This window comes from Coregonus lavaretus, assembly GCF_964263955.1.
Source record: "Coregonus lavaretus genome assembly, chromosome: 8".
Classification (NCBI taxonomy): Eukaryota; Metazoa; Chordata; class Actinopteri; order Salmoniformes; family Salmonidae; genus Coregonus; species Coregonus lavaretus.
In genome coordinates this window covers 26,238,148-26,257,597 of record NC_139995.1, presented here as the reverse complement: position 1 = coordinate 26,257,597, position 19,450 = coordinate 26,238,148, and the positions used below count along the sequence as shown (strand labels likewise).

The 19,450-nt window shown below is 44.7% G+C and overlaps 1 protein-coding gene across 1 annotated transcript in view; it reads right to left on the bottom strand.

The window, feature by feature from the left end:
* Positions 1–19,450, bottom strand: part of LOC311133549 (uncharacterized protein) — a gene marked incomplete at both ends in the record, with an annotated part of 102,514 nt that overhangs the window by 8,933 nt on the left and 74,131 nt on the right. The window contains 21 exons of the mRNA XM_084167055.1: positions 749–877; positions 1,468–1,596; positions 1,758–1,886; positions 2,045–2,173; positions 2,334–2,465; positions 2,583–2,711; positions 3,090–3,221; positions 3,316–3,441; positions 3,557–3,691; positions 3,810–3,944; positions 4,065–4,193; positions 4,299–4,427; positions 4,575–4,706; positions 5,119–5,289; positions 5,463–5,585; positions 5,863–5,985; positions 7,184–7,321; positions 7,440–7,562; positions 7,678–7,800; positions 9,142–9,267; positions 10,749–10,871. Of these exons, the coding sequence (XP_084023181.1) occupies positions 749–877; positions 1,468–1,596; positions 1,758–1,886; positions 2,045–2,173; positions 2,334–2,465; positions 2,583–2,711; positions 3,090–3,221; positions 3,316–3,441; positions 3,557–3,691; positions 3,810–3,944; positions 4,065–4,193; positions 4,299–4,427; positions 4,575–4,706; positions 5,119–5,289; positions 5,463–5,585; positions 5,863–5,985; positions 7,184–7,321; positions 7,440–7,562; positions 7,678–7,800; positions 9,142–9,267; positions 10,749–10,871 (2,745 nt within the window). The remainder of the gene's footprint in view (positions 1–748; positions 878–1,467; positions 1,597–1,757; positions 1,887–2,044; positions 2,174–2,333; positions 2,466–2,582; positions 2,712–3,089; positions 3,222–3,315; positions 3,442–3,556; positions 3,692–3,809; positions 3,945–4,064; positions 4,194–4,298; positions 4,428–4,574; positions 4,707–5,118; positions 5,290–5,462; positions 5,586–5,862; positions 5,986–7,183; positions 7,322–7,439; positions 7,563–7,677; positions 7,801–9,141; positions 9,268–10,748; positions 10,872–19,450) is intronic.

The following is a 19,450-nucleotide window of genomic DNA, read 5'->3' as shown; positions in this document are numbered from 1 at the left end:
AATCCTCCAGTCAGAGCCTTAATGGTTTTCCAGTGTCTGCATTTCTAGTAGAGCTGGTACTGAATGAGGATCATCCTGATTGGATCCTGATTACAGGATCAAAATGGCCAGAAACAAATAACTTTCTTCTGAAACTCGTCAGTCTATTCTTGTTCTGAGAAATGAAGGCTATTCCATGCGAGAAATTTCCAAGAAACTGAAAATCTCGTACAACGCTGTGTACTACTCCCTTCACAGAACAGCGCAAACTGGCTCTAACCAGAATATAAATAGGAGTGGGAGGCCCCGGTGCACAACTGAGGAAGAGGACAAATAGTTTGATAAAACAGGCGCCTCACAGGCGCCTCACAGGTCCTCAACTGGCAGCTTCATTAAATATTACCCGTAAAACACCAGTCTCAACGTCAACAGTGAAGAGGCGACTCCGGGATGCTGACCTTCTAGGCAGAGTTGCAAAGAAAAAGGCATATCTCAGACTGGCCAATAAAAATAAAATATTAAGATGGGCAGTCTGAGATATGGCTCCAGCAGCCATTTACAACATTAACAATGTCTACACTATATTTCTGATCAATTTGATGTTATTTTAATGGACAAACATTTCAAAAACAATTTTAAACAAGGACATTTCTATGTGACCCCAAACTTTTGAAACGGTAGTGTAGGTCTGAATAAGGCATGAGTAAGTAGGGTTAGCTAGGTTCATGGTAACTCTAAGCGTCTCTATGGCTCTTTCAGTAACACTCACCTATGCCGCAGGCTGCGCCCATCCACCCGTTGGCACAGATACATTGCCCACTGATTCGGTCACATTTGGCTCCATTCTGGCACAGGCAGTGCTGACGGCAGTCCGCCCCATAGAAGCCCACTGGGCATTCTGGAGGGAAAAAATGGTAGACCCATTATCACTAAATCAAATCAAATCAAATCAAATTGTATTGGTCACATGCGCCGAATACAACAGGTGCAGACATTACAGTGAAATGCTTACTTACAGCCCTTAACCAACAGTGCATTTATTTTTAACAAAAAAAGTAAAAATAAAACAACAACAAAAAAAGTGTTGAGAGAAAAAAGAGCAGAAGTAAAATAAAGTGACAGTAGGGAGGCTATATATACAGGGGGGTACCGTTGCAGAGTCAATGTGCGGGGGCACCGGCTAGTTGAGGTAGTTGAGGTAATATGTACATGTGGGTAGAGTTAAAGTGACTATGCATAAATAATTAACAGAGTAGCAGCAGCGTAAAAAGGATGGGGTGGGGGGGCAGTGCAAATAGTCCGGGTAGCCATGATTAGCTGTTCAGGAGTCTTATGGCTTGGGGGTAGAAGCTGTTGAGAAGTCTTTTGGACCTACATTATGGTTTCTCTGTACAGAACTCATTCACTAACCTCTGCGTAAATTGGTTGGACTCAAGCAATATTATTGTGCATAGTTAGTTAGGAGTACTACTCTAGTTCCACACTCACCCTGTGAGCAGCTGGGCCCTGTCCAGCCAGGTGTACAGACACACTGCCCGCTCGCCGGGTGGCAGTTGCCATTGTTATGGCAACCGCAGGTTTGGTTACAGCACTCCCCATAGAAACCAGCTGGGCATGCTGCAAGGGAAAGATAAGAATCTGTTTACTTCCAAAGAATCAATCATCAATCACACCAATGCAAAACACAAATGTGTAATATGTCTCTGATTTGAAATGGTTTATATTGTACAGGGTGCGTACTGGATAGGCTCTTTGAAGGGTGGATGTCCAATACTCACTCAGTTTGCAGGTAGGACCGATCCAACCAGCAGGACACACACACATCCCAGTGACATGGTTGCAGTGACCTCCATTCAGACAGACACACTTCTCCTGGCAGTCCAACCCATAGAAGCCCTGGGGACAGGCTAAACAAACACACAGAGCATTTACTTCTCAGCAAACAATACAGCAATGATTCCTATAGGCTAATTGTACTGGATTATAGATACAGTTCAGGCTATGATACAGTTACATAGTTTGGGTTCTGGATACATTTTAGGGAGAGTTTGGGAGGTTCTCTTACGTTTTTCACAGAAGGTTCCAGTCCAGCCCACCAGGCAGGTGCATGCTCCACTGACATGGTCACATGACCCCTTGTTGTCACACTGGCAGTGATGCCGACAGCCCAGACCGAAAGACCCCACTGGACACTCTGAGACACAGAGAAGACGCAACTTAACACAACTACAGCAGGGCTTGACAGCTACATGCTCTGAGACAGTACTGCAACAGCACAATAGCAATTTAAGAATGCAGACCGAAAAGAAACAACTACGAACTGATATTTTGCTTGAGGACTCACACACACATACCTTCATGGCATTGTGTCCCAGTGTAGCCGGCCTCACAGTTACACTGGCCCGTCACTGCGTCACAGCTCCCATCCCCATTCTTACAGTCACATTTCTCAGCACAGTCCACCCCCCAGTGCCCGGAGTCACAGGCTGCCATGGAAACAAACAAACAGGAGACATTTTAATTAAATAGTTTAGATTCAGTGAGAGTAAGCTATTTTTTATTTATTTGTATTAATTTGAGACTCAATGCCACACCCACTCTACCTTTCCTGCAGTTATGTCCGGCCCAGCCAGGGGCACAGGTACAACGGCCCGTGACAGGGTGGCAGCGCCCGCTGTTTTCACACACACAGCGCAGCTGGCATCCAACACCAAACCGTCCTGTCGGACATGCTACAGCACACACAGACACATGGTAAAGCACTGTGAGTCAGAGAGTCACACACACTCTAAATACTGGAAACACAACTATTGCAATACTGTACAGCAAGTTCCCATGACACTGGTTGAAATTACATATAAGCATTTAACAAGAAAACCGTCGGTTATACAGGAATAATATTTATCCTTCTGTGTGAAAACACAGCTGATGAGAACAGGGTTTATGACATGTCTGTGCCTCACACAAAGGGGAATGTGGTGTGGTTGGTGTTTTAATGACCCACTACAAAGGCCTGCTCATCGTGCATTTAACATCTCTTTCTAAAATTAGACCAAAACTACCACAGGAATCTTTGATCACAGTTCTACCATTGATTCGCTCATACTCACAGTTCTGACAGAGCCTGCCCATGTACCCAGGAGGGCAGGAACAGGTCCCGTTGTGTTTGTCACACACTCCTCCATTCTCACAGGCTGGACAGGCCTCACGGCAGCCCGCGCCCCAGGAGCCCTCCGCACACACTGCAGCACACAGCAAGAGCAAGAGTATGTGTTAGCATCATCATCATTATCACAATGTTATGGATACTATAGTATCACCAGATTGTTTCCTTACAATTCTCACAGCGTTTTCCTGATGTTCCTGCAGGACACTGACACTGGCCACTCACTCTGTCACATAGGGCCCCTGAGCAGTCACAGGCCTGAGTGCAGCCTGTCCCAAACCTCCCCTTTGGACAGTCTAGAGGAGAGGACAGAGACAGTGGTAGTCTTCCTAAAAGAAGCCACATACAGTACTGTAATCTGACCACCATGACATGAAATTCCTATCCCATGGGACCGACAGGACAACCTACCTTGATCACAGTTGTCTCCACGGCGACCAGCCGGGCACAGGCGTTGGCACTGCCCAGTCACATGATCACAAGACAGTCCAAGCGGGCACTCACACTTGTTCTCACAGCCTGGGCCAAACGTGCCTGGGTCACACTCTGAGGTGGGAGGGGGGAGGAGACGTGATCAGGCATCACTCAGAGTTAAACACATAGAACACTAGAGCACTGCTGGAGATGCTGGAGATAACTTTTGGTCCCAGCAGCCAGCACTGACCTTCCCTGCACGCATTGCCTTGCCAACCGGGCTTGCAGACGCAGGTGCCGTGGCGACGGTGACACTCCAGAGTGTTCTGTTGGACACACTGACACTCCTCTGAACAGCCCGGTCCAAAGGCCCACTTGGGACATGCTGGAAAGGGAAGGAGGGAGATAACATGTAGAATATTGAATAAGAACTGAAAGAATAAGGTGAGTAATGTATATTAGAGGTGAAAGGTGAGATGTGAGGGGTCAACAGTGAGTGACTCACGTAGATGGCAGAACCTCCCGTAGAGTCCAGGGTCACACAGACAGGCTCCGTAGGTGCGGTGGCAGCGCCCGTTACTGGCACAGATACACTTCTTATTGCACTGTTTCCCATAGAAGCCCTTAGGACAGCCTACAGACAACAAGGCATTGTTATCAGGCAACTGAACGTTTCAATAGAGTGTGAATAACTGAGAGAGTGTTTTTGTACAGTATATGTTAACCAGTAGTTACTCACCTTCCTGGCACATGTCTCCACTGACGCCAGGTGGGCAGCGACAATTCCCATTAACAGGATCACAGGTGGCTCCGTTCATACACTTACAGGGAAACGAGCAGTTCTTACCAAAGGATCCTTCAGGACAAGCTGTTAGGATAGGATAGAATACAACTTTATATATTTATCCATAATACAGAGATGTGTTGTTCCACAGAAAAACACACAGACATAAGATTGATAATTTACTGTGTTGTGAGTGCAGTCTGTGTGTGTTTGCTGTGAGCAGATACTGACTCTGGTTGCAGATGAGGCCTGTCCATCCATCGCGACAGTGACATCCATCTCTCCCTGGGCCACAGAGCCCTCCGTTAGAACAGTCTTCACAGGTCAGACTGCAGTCATGGCCAAACGTGTTGTTCAGACACACTGCATACAAGACAAAGACATGATTGATTATCACATTTTAGAACAATATCTGTTTGTGGTTAGGGATTTGCCAATATTCAACTACATTCTTCCTAGCACAGCAACTCCAGTGAGATGGCCTTAAATACTACAATACTGATTACTGTTTTCAAATCAAAACATCAAGGAACAACACAAAACAGATCCCATTGCTCTCTGCCATAGCCCCCTGCCACAGTCTATAAGCTTCCCCATTACTACCCAGGTATGTTTAAAAAAAACTGCTAACCAATTTGCCACCTGCTGTGGGGTATTTCATTGCCCAGTAACTAGTAATTAAATATGGAGGTCTGACAGTTTACCTCCTGTTGCTCAGACACAGAGCTAATCAGATACAGGACCATAGTGTGTATGTTTTTGTTCAGTGGTTCACCAAATTTCTCTGCTAGCGTGCTCTCAGCCAGCAGCTCTCCAGCGTCGTCATCCTCATAGTCGTCATAGCGCTCCAGGGGCTGGTTGTAGTCCTGCAGCAGGGTGAGCTGAGGCAGGGGCCCAACAGCATCCTGGCCCCCACTAGAAAGGGCCTCAACTGTATTCTCCAGCGCTGCAGAAAGAGAGAGAGAGAGAGAGAGAGAGAGAGAGAGAGAGAGAGAGAGAGAGAGAGAGAGCAATAGCCAAAGAGGGAGGAGATTGTATAAGGGTAAAAGGTCCAAGTGGGACATGATGATGGTGGTGTGGCCCTAAGCAACAACATCTAATTTGATTGGTGGAACTCACGTTCACAGGAGTGTCGGTCCTCGTCCATACGAAAGCCTCGGCGGCAGAAACACTGGAAGGAGCCGGCGGTGTTCTGGCATGTGTGATCACAGCCACCGTTAGCCGCCAGACACTCATCCACATCTACACAACACACACAGTCCAGTCACTTTACAAAAACACTGCTCCTCAGTCAGGTAAATTGATATAAATAGCCAAAATCACTGACATTTAGCATTGAATCAATGTTCTTATGTAAAAAACAATGTACAGCAAACCAGAAAATACAAACATGATTCAAATATTACAGCATCATATATGCACATATTAGTTAAACTGGAAGCAATCCAGGTTCAACAGTTATTGTATAATGAGTGCCCCACTAAATCACTATTCTGAGGTTTTAGAGGGGAGAACATACCATCACAGCTACATCCGTCTGAGTTGAGGCGGTAGCCCGCTGCGCAGTAGCACTCATATCCCCCAGGGTAGTTGGTACAGTCCTGCTCGCAGCAGGAGCTTCCCTCTCCACACTCGTCCAGGTCTGTCAAACAAAGCACACAATTAAAAACATTACTGGGAGGATCATGATATTGGGATATGTTATTGACTGAAACTGATATAGAGGGTAAAGTGTAGTCTCTAGACTCAATATTAAAGGTTAGTCTCAAGACTTAATGGTAAAGGTTAGTCTCAAGACTGAATGGTAAAGGTTAGTCTTTAGACTGAATGGTAAAAGTTAGTCTCTGGATTAAATGGTAAAGGTTAGTCTCTAGACTGATCTGAGCTGAATGTTAAAGGTACGTCTCTGGACTGAATGGTAAAGGTTAGTCTCTAGACTGAATGGTAAAGGTTAGTTTCTAGACTGAATGGTAAAGGTTAGTCTCTAGACTGAATGGTAAAGGTTAGTCTCTAGACTGGATGTTAAAGGTAAGTCTCTGGACTGAATGGTAAAGGTTAGTCTCTAGACTGAATGGTAAAGGTTAGTTTCTAGACTGAATGGTAAAGGTAAGTCTCTGGACTGAATGGTAAAGGTTAGTCTCTGGACTGAATGGTAAAAGTTAGTCTCTGGATTAAATGGTAAAGGTTAGTCTCTAGACTGATCTGAGCTGAATGTTAAAGGTAAGTCTCTAGACTGAATAGTAAAGGTTAGTCTCTAGACTGAATGGTAAAAGTTAGTCTCTAGACTGATCTAAGCTGAATGTTAAAGGTAAGTCTCTAGACTGAATGGTAAAGGTTAGTCTCTGGACTGAATGGTAAAGGTTAGTCTCTAGACTGATCTAAGCTGAATGTTAAAGGTAAGTCTCTAGACTGAATGGTAAAGGTTAGTCTCTAGACTGAATAGTAAAGGTTAGTCTCTAGACTGAATGGTAAAAGTTAGTCTCTGAACTGAATGGTAAAGGTTAGTCTCTAGACTGATCTGAGCTGAATGTTAAAGGTAAGTCTCTAGACTGAATGGTAAAGGTTAGTCTCTAGACTGAATGGTAAAGGTTAGTTTCTAGACTGAATGGTAAAGGTTAGTCTCTAGACTGAATGTTAAAGGTAAGTATCTGGACTGAATGGTAAAGGTTAGTCTCTAGACTGAATGGTAAAGGTTAGTTTCTAGACTGAATGGTAAAGGTTAGTTTCTAGACTGAATGTTAAAGGTAAGTCTCTGGACTGAATGTTAAAGGTAAGTCTCTGGACTGAATGGTAAAGGTTAGTTTCTAGACTGAATGGTGAAGGTTAGTCTCTAGACTGACCAACACAGGTCTTGAGGTCCTCCTCCAGTCGGTAACCCTGGTTACAGCTGCAGACAGGGCCGCCGGTGGAGGGCTGGCAGTGATGGGAGCAGCCTCCGTTGTTGCTATCACAGCTGTTGACGATCTCCATCTCAATCCCTGTCACACAGAAATACATGAGATGACACTCAGATTACCTCTGATTGAGACATTTCATACATTTCAGATCATGTCAAATAATCAAAGAGATGGAGATTATTATAGGAGCCAAACTCACGGTAGCACTGGTGTCCGTCTGCTCCCAGCTCGTAGGCAGTCTCACAGACACAGGCGAAGGAGCCCAGGGTGTTGTGGCAGCCATGAGCACAGCCCGTCTGCTCCGACTCACACTCATCAACATCTGGAACAGAAAAACAAAGCGTCTATACATATCTATACTAGAACTTAAATACAGAGACATGATTGGCCTTCTATGAACAGTAGTGCAGTAATCAACAGACAGACATCTTTTTTACCCTCACAGGTCTTCCTGTCCTCTGCTAGCTTGTACCCATTTCTACATTCACAGCGGGCCTTGCCACCATCAACAAGACAGTCGTGCTTGCAGCCACCATTCTTATCTAGACATGGATTCTCCACTGTAATACAGAAGACAACGATTAATGTTGACAGCGCTTTATCTTGACAAACATCAATTTCTTACAAACACAATCAGTGTGGGATTTTTTCTAGGTCATTTATCTCAAATGCAGAAGTACATCACATACAGTATACTGAGTGAATACACACTGACATAACCATTCAAGACAAAGGCCCCAACTCTCCACTGGGCTGAGTATCTTTCTGCATAGTTGTGACTGTTTAACCTGTATCTGTCTGTCCTATCCACTCCAGCAGCTGGGATGAGAAGCTTTAACACTGCAGAAATGAGAGGAAGCTGGTCCTGGCCAACCATTCAAATGTAAAAATGTCTAAAAGACAGTTCTTATTGTAAAATCATAATCTTCCCTCGCTCAGAGAGCGAGAGAGAGAGAAAGAGAGAGAGAGGGAGAGAGAGAGAGAGAGAGAGAAAGGAGGGCTCTGCTGCCCAAACATTCCATGGCTGTGCTTTGCGTTGCCAGAGTATAATGTGAACTAATGTTGTGGAAAAACATGAAAGATGAGTGAACACTTCAAATCAGGGTCTGATTCACACCAATTTAAGGTCTCATCTCCTGAATGGAAGGAAGTCCAACGTAGACATCCTGTTGGACATGAACTATTGGCAGCTATGAATCTACAGTGTTATGACAAACCCTTGGACCTAAAGGACACCTTGGATTCCCAAATACCCTTCCCCTAACACTATAAATGACAGCTTGTATCTTGCCTACACTCTCCCCTCTCCATCCATCCATCACATCGCTATTTTGGAATGGCATAGTTACAGCGTAAAGCTCCTCCAAGTATGGCTATCCATCTTTATTATCTAGCTGCCTCTCTGGGTTACACGTTTCCATTAGTTTCATGTCTGTATCGGGCTACCGTCTCTCTTAGCTGCCTTTCACTCAACATGCACTGAAAGCTGCTCTCTGTGTCTGCACTTATGATTACCCCAGCCAAAGATCATGATCAGTAATGTAGCCCATATTTGTGGTGAAAAAGAGAAAACCACATGTTTTGTGTTACATCACAGCCTGTCAACTTGCCCGCTCTGCAGTCTTTCTACTAAACATACTTCATCTGCAGTTTCTCATCTCAAACCTGAGGCCCAACGGTACACTGGGAGAAGGTAAGCAAACTACATTTAATGTGACCTGGGAGCTTATTTCTTATTTGTTTGTAATTGGTTGAAATTTTGTTTTCTCACAAATTACTTCACCTAGAGGGTATTTCAGTATTTGGCAGGTGCTTGGATATATTTAATCATCTGTGAGTGTGTGTGCGTGTGCTGTCAGGTGCACAGTAGTGTGCAAAGGCCAGAGGATGATGATACTCACATTTGCAGTGCTTGCCATCCTCAGCCAGCACATAGTTAGCTCTACAGCGGCAGCGGAAAGCAGCAACGGACTGCTGAACACAGAAATGCTCACATCCTCCATTACTGATTCCACATGATTGGACAGCTGGACACAGACAGACAGACAATACATTTTTAGAATACATTTTGAGAGGGCGCAGTAAACGTTGTTCCTAAGTTCCTTTTGAGTTTTGAAATGCATTCTTTCAGATATAAACCTGAATGTAGCGAAGCTTCTACCCTTCACTCTGCGTCCTTTGCTGTTTCTGAAAGGTTGCAAGCTCAGACGTGTTACCAACACAAACACTGTGCTAAATACCTCAGTGAATTGTTCTGCTCTGACCCATTAAATATCCATCCTCATGCCTGTAGGGTTAATAGCCACACAGACAGCAGATGGAAGGTCTTCAGTGGTGGAGGACACTCCTCCTGAGCTGATGAGGTGAAGCCAGAGAGCCAGCACACTGACTGATCTCTGCTTTTTATATCTCTCTGTCTCTCCCAGTCAGCCACAGTATCTCAGGATAAAAACACCAGGCCCAGCCTCTGATTGACCTCCTCCTCTGGGAGAACAATACGTAGAGGCTTTAACAGCAGGTGTTGTCTAATTGTGTTTTGACAAACTGACTGACTGGACACATTATGCATCCACATGCTCTGCTTGATAAGACTGACCTCTCCAGCTAAACCATATGCTGGATATGAAAAAATGACTGATATGTTGAAATGATATCGGAAGACATCTGGTGTTCCTTTCCTCTCCTGCCTCTGTGGCTAATGGTATGCATCCTCTCTCTCTCTCTCTCTCTCTCTCTCTCTCTCTCTCTCTCTCTCTCTCTCTCTCTCTCTCTCTCTCTCTCTCTCTCTCTCTCTCTCTCTCTCTCTCTCTCTCTCTCTCTCTCTCTCTCTCTCTCTCTCTCTCTCTCTCTCTCTCTCTCTCTCTCTCTCTCTCTCTCTCTCTCTCTCTCTCTCTCTCTCTCTCTCTCTCTCTCTCTCTCTCTCCCTCTCTCCCTCCCTCCCTCCCTCCCTCCCTCCCTCCCTCCCTCCCTCCCTCCCTCCCTCCCTCCCTCCCCTCCTCCCTCCCAGTGGTACAGCATAGTTCCCAGACGCCGTCAAGAGAAAGATATGCAGCCTCACAGACACGCATCACCCCTGAGACAGTCCACTTATGCACTGTGATTATTAGTGCAATCAGTCATTATCACCACACCACAGCCATCACACAACAGGCAGTGACACTAGGGTCCTCCTCTCTATTCTCTCTCATTCCTACACTCATATCATATACATTGTCTTGAAGCCAAGAAAAGCAGCTTACATTTCCATTCTAAATGTCAGAGAAGACGCTCTCTATACATTCCTTTGCTGTGCGAGTTGAGATTGAGAAAGATTATCTTTTCAACTGAATTGAGACCTTTCTATACTGTAGTTCCTGAGGACTATACTTACCCATACCTAGACCCTGGGTTTTCCAAAAGCTTCCACAGACTAGAATGACACAATATGTTTGTGGTTTGTATATCATGATGATGTTGTATAACATAGGGTTATCAGGTTCATGGGCCACTGGTTGCTATTGTTACTCACCAATGCAGGTGCGTCCATCCACATGGAGTCGAGAGCCTGGGTTGCATTCACAGTGATAGGAGCCCCTGGAGTTCACGCAACTGTGCTGGCAGCCCCCGTTGTGGACTTGGCACTCATCAATATCTGCAGTGCATGACCACACACGCACGCACAAACACACGCACACAGAGGAAGGGAAATTAGAGCAATTGTCCTAAATGTTGTCTCATTATCAGCAAAGTATTCCTGGAGAGTAAACTCCAGAAAGCTTCCATGCTCTGAAACTGGAATTTAAACACAGCTTTAGGAGAAAGATATGCTCCTCTAAGACAATTGTAGGCCAGACCCACAGTGAGATCAGAGGTGACCCGTTCTGCTTTGACTGGTAACATTCTGTCTGTCACCAACATGACAATTAAGATATTAACCCCAATGAGACACTTGACAAAAAAAAAAAAATACAGTACATCAAACTGTTGAAAACATTCACAGTTCACACGTTACTTATTTCTCTCTCTCTCTCTCTCTCTCTCAATTTCAATTCAATTCAATTTAAGGGCTTTATTGGCATGGGAAACGTATGTTAACATTGCCAAAGCAAGTGAAGTAGATAGTAAACAAAAGTGAAATAAACAATAAATATTAACAGTAAACAAACACTCAGAAGTTCCAAAAGAATAAAGACATTCTAAATGTCATATTATGTATATATATACAGTGAGGGAAAAAAGTATTTGATCCCCTGCTGATTTTGTACGTTTGCCCACTGAGAAAGAAATGATCAGTCTATAATTTTAATGGTAGGTTTATTTGAACAGTGAGAGACAGAATAACAACAAAAAAATCCAGAAAAAACGCATGTCAAAAATGTTATAAATTGATTTGCATTTTAATGAGGGAAATAAGTATTTGACCCCCTCTCAATCAAAAAGATTTCTGGACCCAGCTGTCTTTTATACAGGTAACGAGCTGAGATTAGGAGCACACTCTTAAAGGGAGTGCTCCTAATCTCAGTTTGTTACCTGTATAAAATACACTTGTCCACAGAAGCAATCAATCAATCAGAATCCAAACTCTCCACCATGGCCAAGACCAAAGAGCTCTCCAAGGATGTTAGGGACAAGATTGTAGACCTACACAAGGCTGGAATGGGCTACAAGACCATCGCCAAGCAGCTTGGTGAGAAGGTGACAACAGTTGGTGTGATTATTCGCAAAAGGAAGAAACACAAAAGACCTGTCAATCTCCCTCGGCCTGTGGCTCCATGCAAGATCTCACCTCATGGAGTTGCAATGATCATGAGAACGGTGAGGAATCAGCCCAGAACTACACGGGAGGATGTTGTCAATGATCTCAAGGCAGCTGGAACCATTTTCACCAAGAAAACAATTGGTAACACTACGCTGTGAAGGACTGAAATCCTGCAGCGCCCGCAAGGTCCCCCTGCTCAAGAAAGCATATATACAGGCCTGTCTGAAGTTTGCCAATGAACATCTGAATGATTCAGAGGAGAACTGGGTGAAAGTGTTGTGGTCAGATGAGACCAAAATCGAGCTCTTTGGCATCAACTCAACTCGCCGTGTTTGGAGGAGGAGGAATGCTGCCTATGACCCCAAGAATACCATCCCCACCGTCAAACATGGAGGTGGAAACATTATGCTTTGGGGGTGTTTTTCTGCTAAGGGGACAGGACAACTTCACCGCATCAACGGGGCCATGTACTGTCAAATCTTGGGTGAGAACCTCCTTCCCTTAGCCAGGGCATTGAAAATGGGTCATGGATGGGTATTCCAGCATGACAATGACCCAAAACACACGGCCAAGGCAACAAAGGAGTGGCTCAAGAAGAAGCACATTAAGGTCCTGGAGTGGCCTAGCCAGTCTCCAGACCTTAATCCCATACAAAATCTGTGGAGGGAGCTGAAGATTCGAGTTGCCAAACGTCAGCCTCGAAACCTTAATGACTTGGAGAAGATCTGCAAAGAAGAGTGGGACAAAATCCCTCCTGAGATGTGTGCAAACCTGGTGGCCAACTACAAGAAACGTCTGACCTCTGTGATTGCCAACAAGGGTTTTGCCACCAAGTACTAAGTCATGTTTTGCAGAGGGGTCAAATACTTTTTTCCCTAATTAAAATGCAAATCAATTTATAACATTTTTGACATGCGTTTTTCTGGATTTTTTTGTTGTTATTCTGTCTCTCACTGTTCAAATAAACCTACCATTAAAATTATAGACTGATCATGTCTTTGTCAGTGGGCAAACGTAGAAAATCAGCAGGGGATCAAATACTTTTTTCCCTCACTGTATACAGTGTTGTAACAATGTGCAAATAGTAAAGTACAAATGGGAAAATAAATAAACATAAATATGGGTTGTATTTACAATGGTGTTTGTTCTTCACTGGTTGAGGTAGTTGGGTGGGCTAATTACAGATGGGCTGTGTACAGTTGCAGTGATCGGTAAGCTGCTCTGACAACTGATGCTTAAAGATAGTGAGGGAGATAAGTGTCTCCAGCTTCAGAGATTTTTGCAGTTCGTTCCAGTCATTTGCAGCAGAGAACTGGAAGGAATGGCGACCAAAGGAGGTGTTGGCTTTGGGGATGACCAGTGAGATATACCTGCTGGAACGCATACTACGGGTGGGTGTTGCTATGGTGACCAATGAGCTAAGATAAGGCGGGGATTTACCTAGAAGGGATTTATAGATGACCTAGAGCCAGTGGGTTTGCCGACGAATATGTAGTGAGGGCCAGCCAACGAGAGCATACAGGTCACAATGGTGGGTAGTATATTGGGCTTTGGTGACAAAACGGATGGCACTGTGATAGACAACATCCAATTATTTATTTTTTTCACCTTTATTTAACCAGGTAAGCCAGTTGAGAACATGTTCTCATTTACAACTGCGACCTGGCCAAGATAAAGCAAAGCCGTGCGATAAAAACAACAACACAGAGTTACATATGGGGTAAAAAAACATAAAGTCAAAAAATACAACAGAAAATATATATACAGTGTGTGCAAATGTAGCAAGTTATGGAGGTAAGGCAATAAATAGGCTATAGTGCAAAATAATTACAATTAGTATTAACACTGGAATGCTAGATGTGCAAGAGATTATGTGCAAATTGAGATACTGGGGTGCAAAAGAGCAAAATAGATAACAATATAGGGATGAGGTAGTTGGGTGGGCTAATTTCAGATGGGCTGTGTACAGGTGCAGTGATCGGTAAGGTGCTCTGACAACTGATGCTTAAAGTTAGTGAGGGAGATAAGAGTCTCCAGCTTCAGAGATTTTTGCAATTCGTTCCAGTCATTGGCAGCAGAGAACTGGAAGGAATGGCGGCCAAAGGAGGTGTTGGCTTTGGGAATGACCAGTGAGATATACCTGCTGGAGCGCAGACTACGAGTGGGTGCTGCTATGGTGACCAATGAGCTAAGATAAGGCGGGGATTTGCCTAGCAGTGATTTATAGATGGCCTGGAGCCAGTGGGTTTGACGACGAACATGTAGTGAGGACCAGCCAACAAGAGCGTACAGGTCACAGTGGTGGGTAGTGTATGGGGCTTTGGAGACAAAACGGATGGCACTGTGATAGACTACATCCAATTTGCTGAGTAGAGTGTTGGAGGCTATTTTGTAAATGACATCGCCGAAGTCAAGGATCGGTAGGATAGTCAGTTTTACGAGGGTATGTTTGGCAGCATGAGTGAAGGAGGCTTTGTTGCGAAATAGGAAGCCGATTCTAGATTTAACTTTGGATTGGAGTTTCTTAATGTCTGGAAGAAGAGTTTACAGTCTAACCAGACACCTAGGTATTTGTAGTTGTCCACATACTCTAGGTCAGACCCGTCGAGAGTGGTGATTCTAGTCGGGTGGGCGGGTGCCAGCAGCGTTCGATTGAAGAGCATGCATTTAGTTTGACTAGTGTTTAAGAGCAGTTGGAGGCTACTGAAGGAGTGTTGTATGGCATTGAAGCTCGTTTGGAGGTTTGTTAACACAGTGTCCAATGAAGGGCCAGATGTATACAAAATGGTGTTGTCTGCGTAGAGGTGGATCTGAGAGTCACCAGCAGCAAGAGCGAAATCATTGATATACACAGAGAATAGAGTCGGCCAGAGAATTGAACCCTGTGGCACCCCCATAGAGACTGCCAGAGGTCCAGACAACAGGCCCTCCAATTTGACACATTGAACTCTATCTGAGAAGTACTTGGTGAACCAGCCGAGGCTGTCATTTGAGAAACCAAGGCTATTTAGTCTGCCAATAAGAATGCGGTGATTGACAGAGTCAAAAGCCTTGGCCAGGTCAATGAAGACGGCTGCACAGTACTGTCTTTTATTGATTGCGGTTATTATATCGTTTAGGACCTTGAGCGTGGCTGAGGTACACCCATGACCAGCTCGGAAACCAGATTGCATAGCGGAGAAGGTACGGTGGTATTCTAAATGGTCGGTGATCTGTTTGTTAACTTGGCTTTCAAATACTTTCGAAAGGCAGGGCAGGATGGATATAGGTCTGTAACAGTTTGGATCTAGAGTGTCAGCCCCTTTGAAGAGGGGGATGACCGTGGCAGCTTTCCAATCTCTGGGGATCTCAGACGATACGAAAGAGAGGTTAAACAGGCTGGTGATAGGGGTTGCGACAATTTCGGCGGCTAATTTTAGAAAGAAAGGGTCCAGATTGTCTAGCCCAGCTGATTTGTAGGGGTCCAGATTTTGCAGCTCTTTCAGAACATCAGCTATCTGAATTTGGGTGAAGGAGAAGCGGGGTGGGGGGCATGGGCAAGTTGCAGTGGAGGGTGCAGAGCTGGTGGCCGGGGTAGGGGTAGCCAGGTGGAAAGCATGGCCAGCCGTGGCAAAATGCTTGTTGAAATGTTCGATTATCGTAGATTTATCGGTAGTGACAATGTTTCTAGCCTCAGTGCAGTGGGCAGCTGGGAGGAGGTGCTCTTATTCTCCATGGACTTTACAGTGTCCCAAAACCTTTTGGAGTTAGTGCTACAGGATGCACATTTCTGTTTGAAAAAGTTATCCTTTGCTTTCCTAACTGATTATGTATATTGGTTCCTGACTTCCCTGAAAAGTTGGATATCGCGGGGGCTGTTCGATGCTAATGCCGTACGCCACAGGATTTTTTGTGCTGGTCAAGGGCAGTCAAGTCTGGGGTGAACCAGGGGCTATATCTGTTCTTAGTTCTGCATTTTTTGAATGAGCATGATTATTTAAGATGGAGAGGAAAACACTTTTAAAGAACAACCAGGCATCCCCTACTGATGGAATGAGGTCAATATCCATCCAGGATACCCGGGCCAGGTCAATTAGAAAGGCCTGCTTGCTGAAGTGTTTTAGGGAACGTTTGACAGTGATGAGGGGTGGTCGTTTGACCGCGGACCCATTACGGACGCAGGCAATGAGGCAGTGATCGCTGAGATCCTGGCTGAAGACAGCGGAGGTGTATTTAGAGGGTATATTAGTCAGGATGATATCTATGAGGGTGCCCATGTTAACGGATTTAAGGTTGTACCTGGTAGGTTCCTTGATCATTTCTGTGAGATTGAGGGCATCTAGTTTAGATTATAGGACGGAGTGTTAAGCATATCCCAGTTTAGGTCACCAAGCAACACAAACTCTGAGAATAGATGGGGGGCAATCAATTCACATATGGTGTTCAGGGCACAGCTGGGGGCTGAGGGGGGTCTGTAGCAAGCGGCAACAATGAGATACTTATTTCTGGAAAGGTGGATTTTTAGAAGTAGAAGCTCAAACTGTTTGGGCACAGACCTGGATAGTATGATAGAGCTCTGCAGGCTATCTCTACAGTAGATTGCAACTCCGCCCCCTTTGGCAGTTCTATCTAGACGGAAAATGTTGTAGTTGGGAATGGACATTCCAGAATCTTTGGTGGCCTTCCTAAGCCAGGATTCAGACACCGCTAGAACATCAGGGTTGGCGGAGTGTGCTAACGCAGTGAATAACTCAAACTTAGGGAGGAGGTTTCTGATGTTAACATGCAAGAAACCAAGGCTTTTGCGATTACAGAAGTCAACAAATGATAGCGCCTGGGGAGCAGGAGTGATACTGGGGGCTACAGTATCCCCCCCAAAAAATTAAATTAAATTTAAAAAAAAATTAAAAAATATATATATATATATAAAAAAAGGGCCTGGGTTAACCTCTACATCACCAGAGGAACAGAGGAGGAGTAGAATAAGGATACGGCTAAAGGCTTTAAGAACTGGTCTTCTAGTGCGTTGGGTACAGAGAAAAAAAGGGGCCGATTTCCGGGCCTTGTAGAATAGATTCAGGGCATTATGTACAGACAAGGATATGGAAGGATATGAGTACAGTGGAGGTAAACCTAAGCATTGGGTAAAGATGAAAGAGATAGCATCACTGGAGGCACCGATTGAGCCGGTCTCAGCGTGTGTGGGGGGTAGGACAAAGGATCTATCTGAGACAGGTTGAGCAGGACTGGGGGCTCTACATTGAAAAAGTACAGTTAGAACTAACTGAAACAGCAATAGGCAAGGCATATTGACATGGGAGATAGGCATAAAGCAGTCACAGGTGTTATTCGAGAGAGCTAAGACAACAGCTAGTAATGGCGACGAAAGTTTGAGCTGAGGCTAAACAGATCAACAGGATGGGTACCGTATAAAGGAACAGTCCAGCAGGAATCAGCTGTGTAGCTGAGTGATCATAAGGTCCACTGAACAGCAATAAGTAAGTCCGGGAGCAGTTCAGTGGCTGCTACGCTACAGGCACGGCTGTTGATTGCGTGTGCTAGCGGGCCAGGGCTAGCAGATTAATCTTCGTGGTCATTGCAACAGGAAGATTACGTCGGCAGACCAGTCGTGATGGATCGGCGGGGCTCCGTGTCAACACTAGGAGGTCCCATCCGGTTGACAGAGAGGTAGATAGCCGGGAGATGAGCCTGGCTCGAGGCTAGCTCAGGGCTAACTGGGGTTAGCTTCAGGACAGTGGTGATTAGTGGTGATTAGCCAACAACGACAACAGCCATTCGGTTGCAGCTAGCTAGTTGCGATGATCCGGTGTTAAGGTCCAGTGATTCAGTGATTCCGGCAGAAAATCCGATATGCTCTGGCTCGATATTGCGATGTGCAGACTGGCCGATAATTGTCCAGGCTAGAGCTGGCTGGTAGGTAGTGCAGGCCACGGCCACGGACAATGGTAAAAACCGCTAATGGTGGCTAATAGCAAGTAGCTAGTTAGCTGGCTAGCTGGCTAGTTTCAGCCAGAGGTTCTGGATAAAAATGTATGAAGAAATAATAGAATCCGTTCCACATTGGGTGAGGCGGGTAGCAGGAAAGTATATTTAGTTAAAGGATGGAAAGTGAGATTGAGAAATATATACGAAAAAGACAAAAAAACAAACAACAAAAAAAGGCTATTTACATGAGGACACTACAGAAAACACGACCGCACTGCTATGCCATTTTGGATATATTCATAGCAAGGCTATGCTCACGGAGTCTGTACATAGTCAAAGCTTTCCTTAAATTTGGGTCAGTCACAGTGGTCAGGTGTTCTGCCACTGTGTACTCTCTGTTTAGAGCCAAATAGCATTCTAGTTTGCACTGTTTTTTTGTTAATTCTTTCCAATGTGTCAAGTAATTCTCTTTTTGTTTTCTCATGATTTGGTTGGGTCTAATTGTGTTGTTGTTGTTGTCCTGGGGCTCTGTGGGTTCTGTTTGTGTTTGTGAACAGAGCCCCAGGACCAGCTTACTTAGGGGACTCTTCTACAAGTTCATCTCTTTGTAGGTGATGGCTTTGTTATGGAAGGTTTGGGAATCGTTTCCTTTTAAGTGGTTATAGAATGTAACGGCTCTTTTCTGGATTTTGAGGTGAGGCTGGGTGCTGCAGACTGTTCTAGTGCCCACGCCAATTCGTTGATATATATGTTGAAGAGGGTGGGGCTTAAACTTTATCCCTGTCTCACCCCACGGCCCTGTGGAAAGAAATGTGTGTGTTTTTTGCCAATTTTAACCACACACTTGTTGTTTGTGTACATGGATTTTATAATGTCGTATGTTTTTCCCCGAACCCCACTTTCCATCAATTTGTATAGCAGACCCTCATGCCAAATTGAGTCAAAAGCTTTTTTGAAATCAACAAAGCATGAGAAGACTTTGCCTTTGTTTTGGTTTGTTTGTCAATTAGGGTGTGCAGGGTGAATACATGGTCTGTCGTACGGTAATCTCTCTCTCTCTCTCTCTCTCTCTCTCTCTCTCTCTCTCTCTCTCAAACACGCACACATGCGCATACACACACATAATATCTGCAGTGTTCAAGTTTAATACAGTCATTATATTAAGCCGGTGAATCATTATGATGTATTTTGGGTTGTCAGCATATTGAAACATTAAAAGGTGAGTGTGAACAGTTTTTGGCCACACTGACTGTCTGTAAAATAAATACACCATAAAATGACTGATGGTTGGTGCCAGCTTAAATAACTGAGGCAGAGTGAGTTACGTGCTGCTCAGATAAGTTCAGTAAGTCCACTCACAAAGCATTTAAACTATTTCAAGAATTCAGCTGTACCTCTGTGAAAAAACAAGAGGAAAGAAAGGGAGGACTTAGTGGACAGTTTCTGTAATTGTATCCCCTCCCCATTGTTTGGTTCTTATCATGTCATTGTGTTGTGCTTTGCATTATGAACAATATGCAATTGTGAAATCATGTGTTATGTACAAC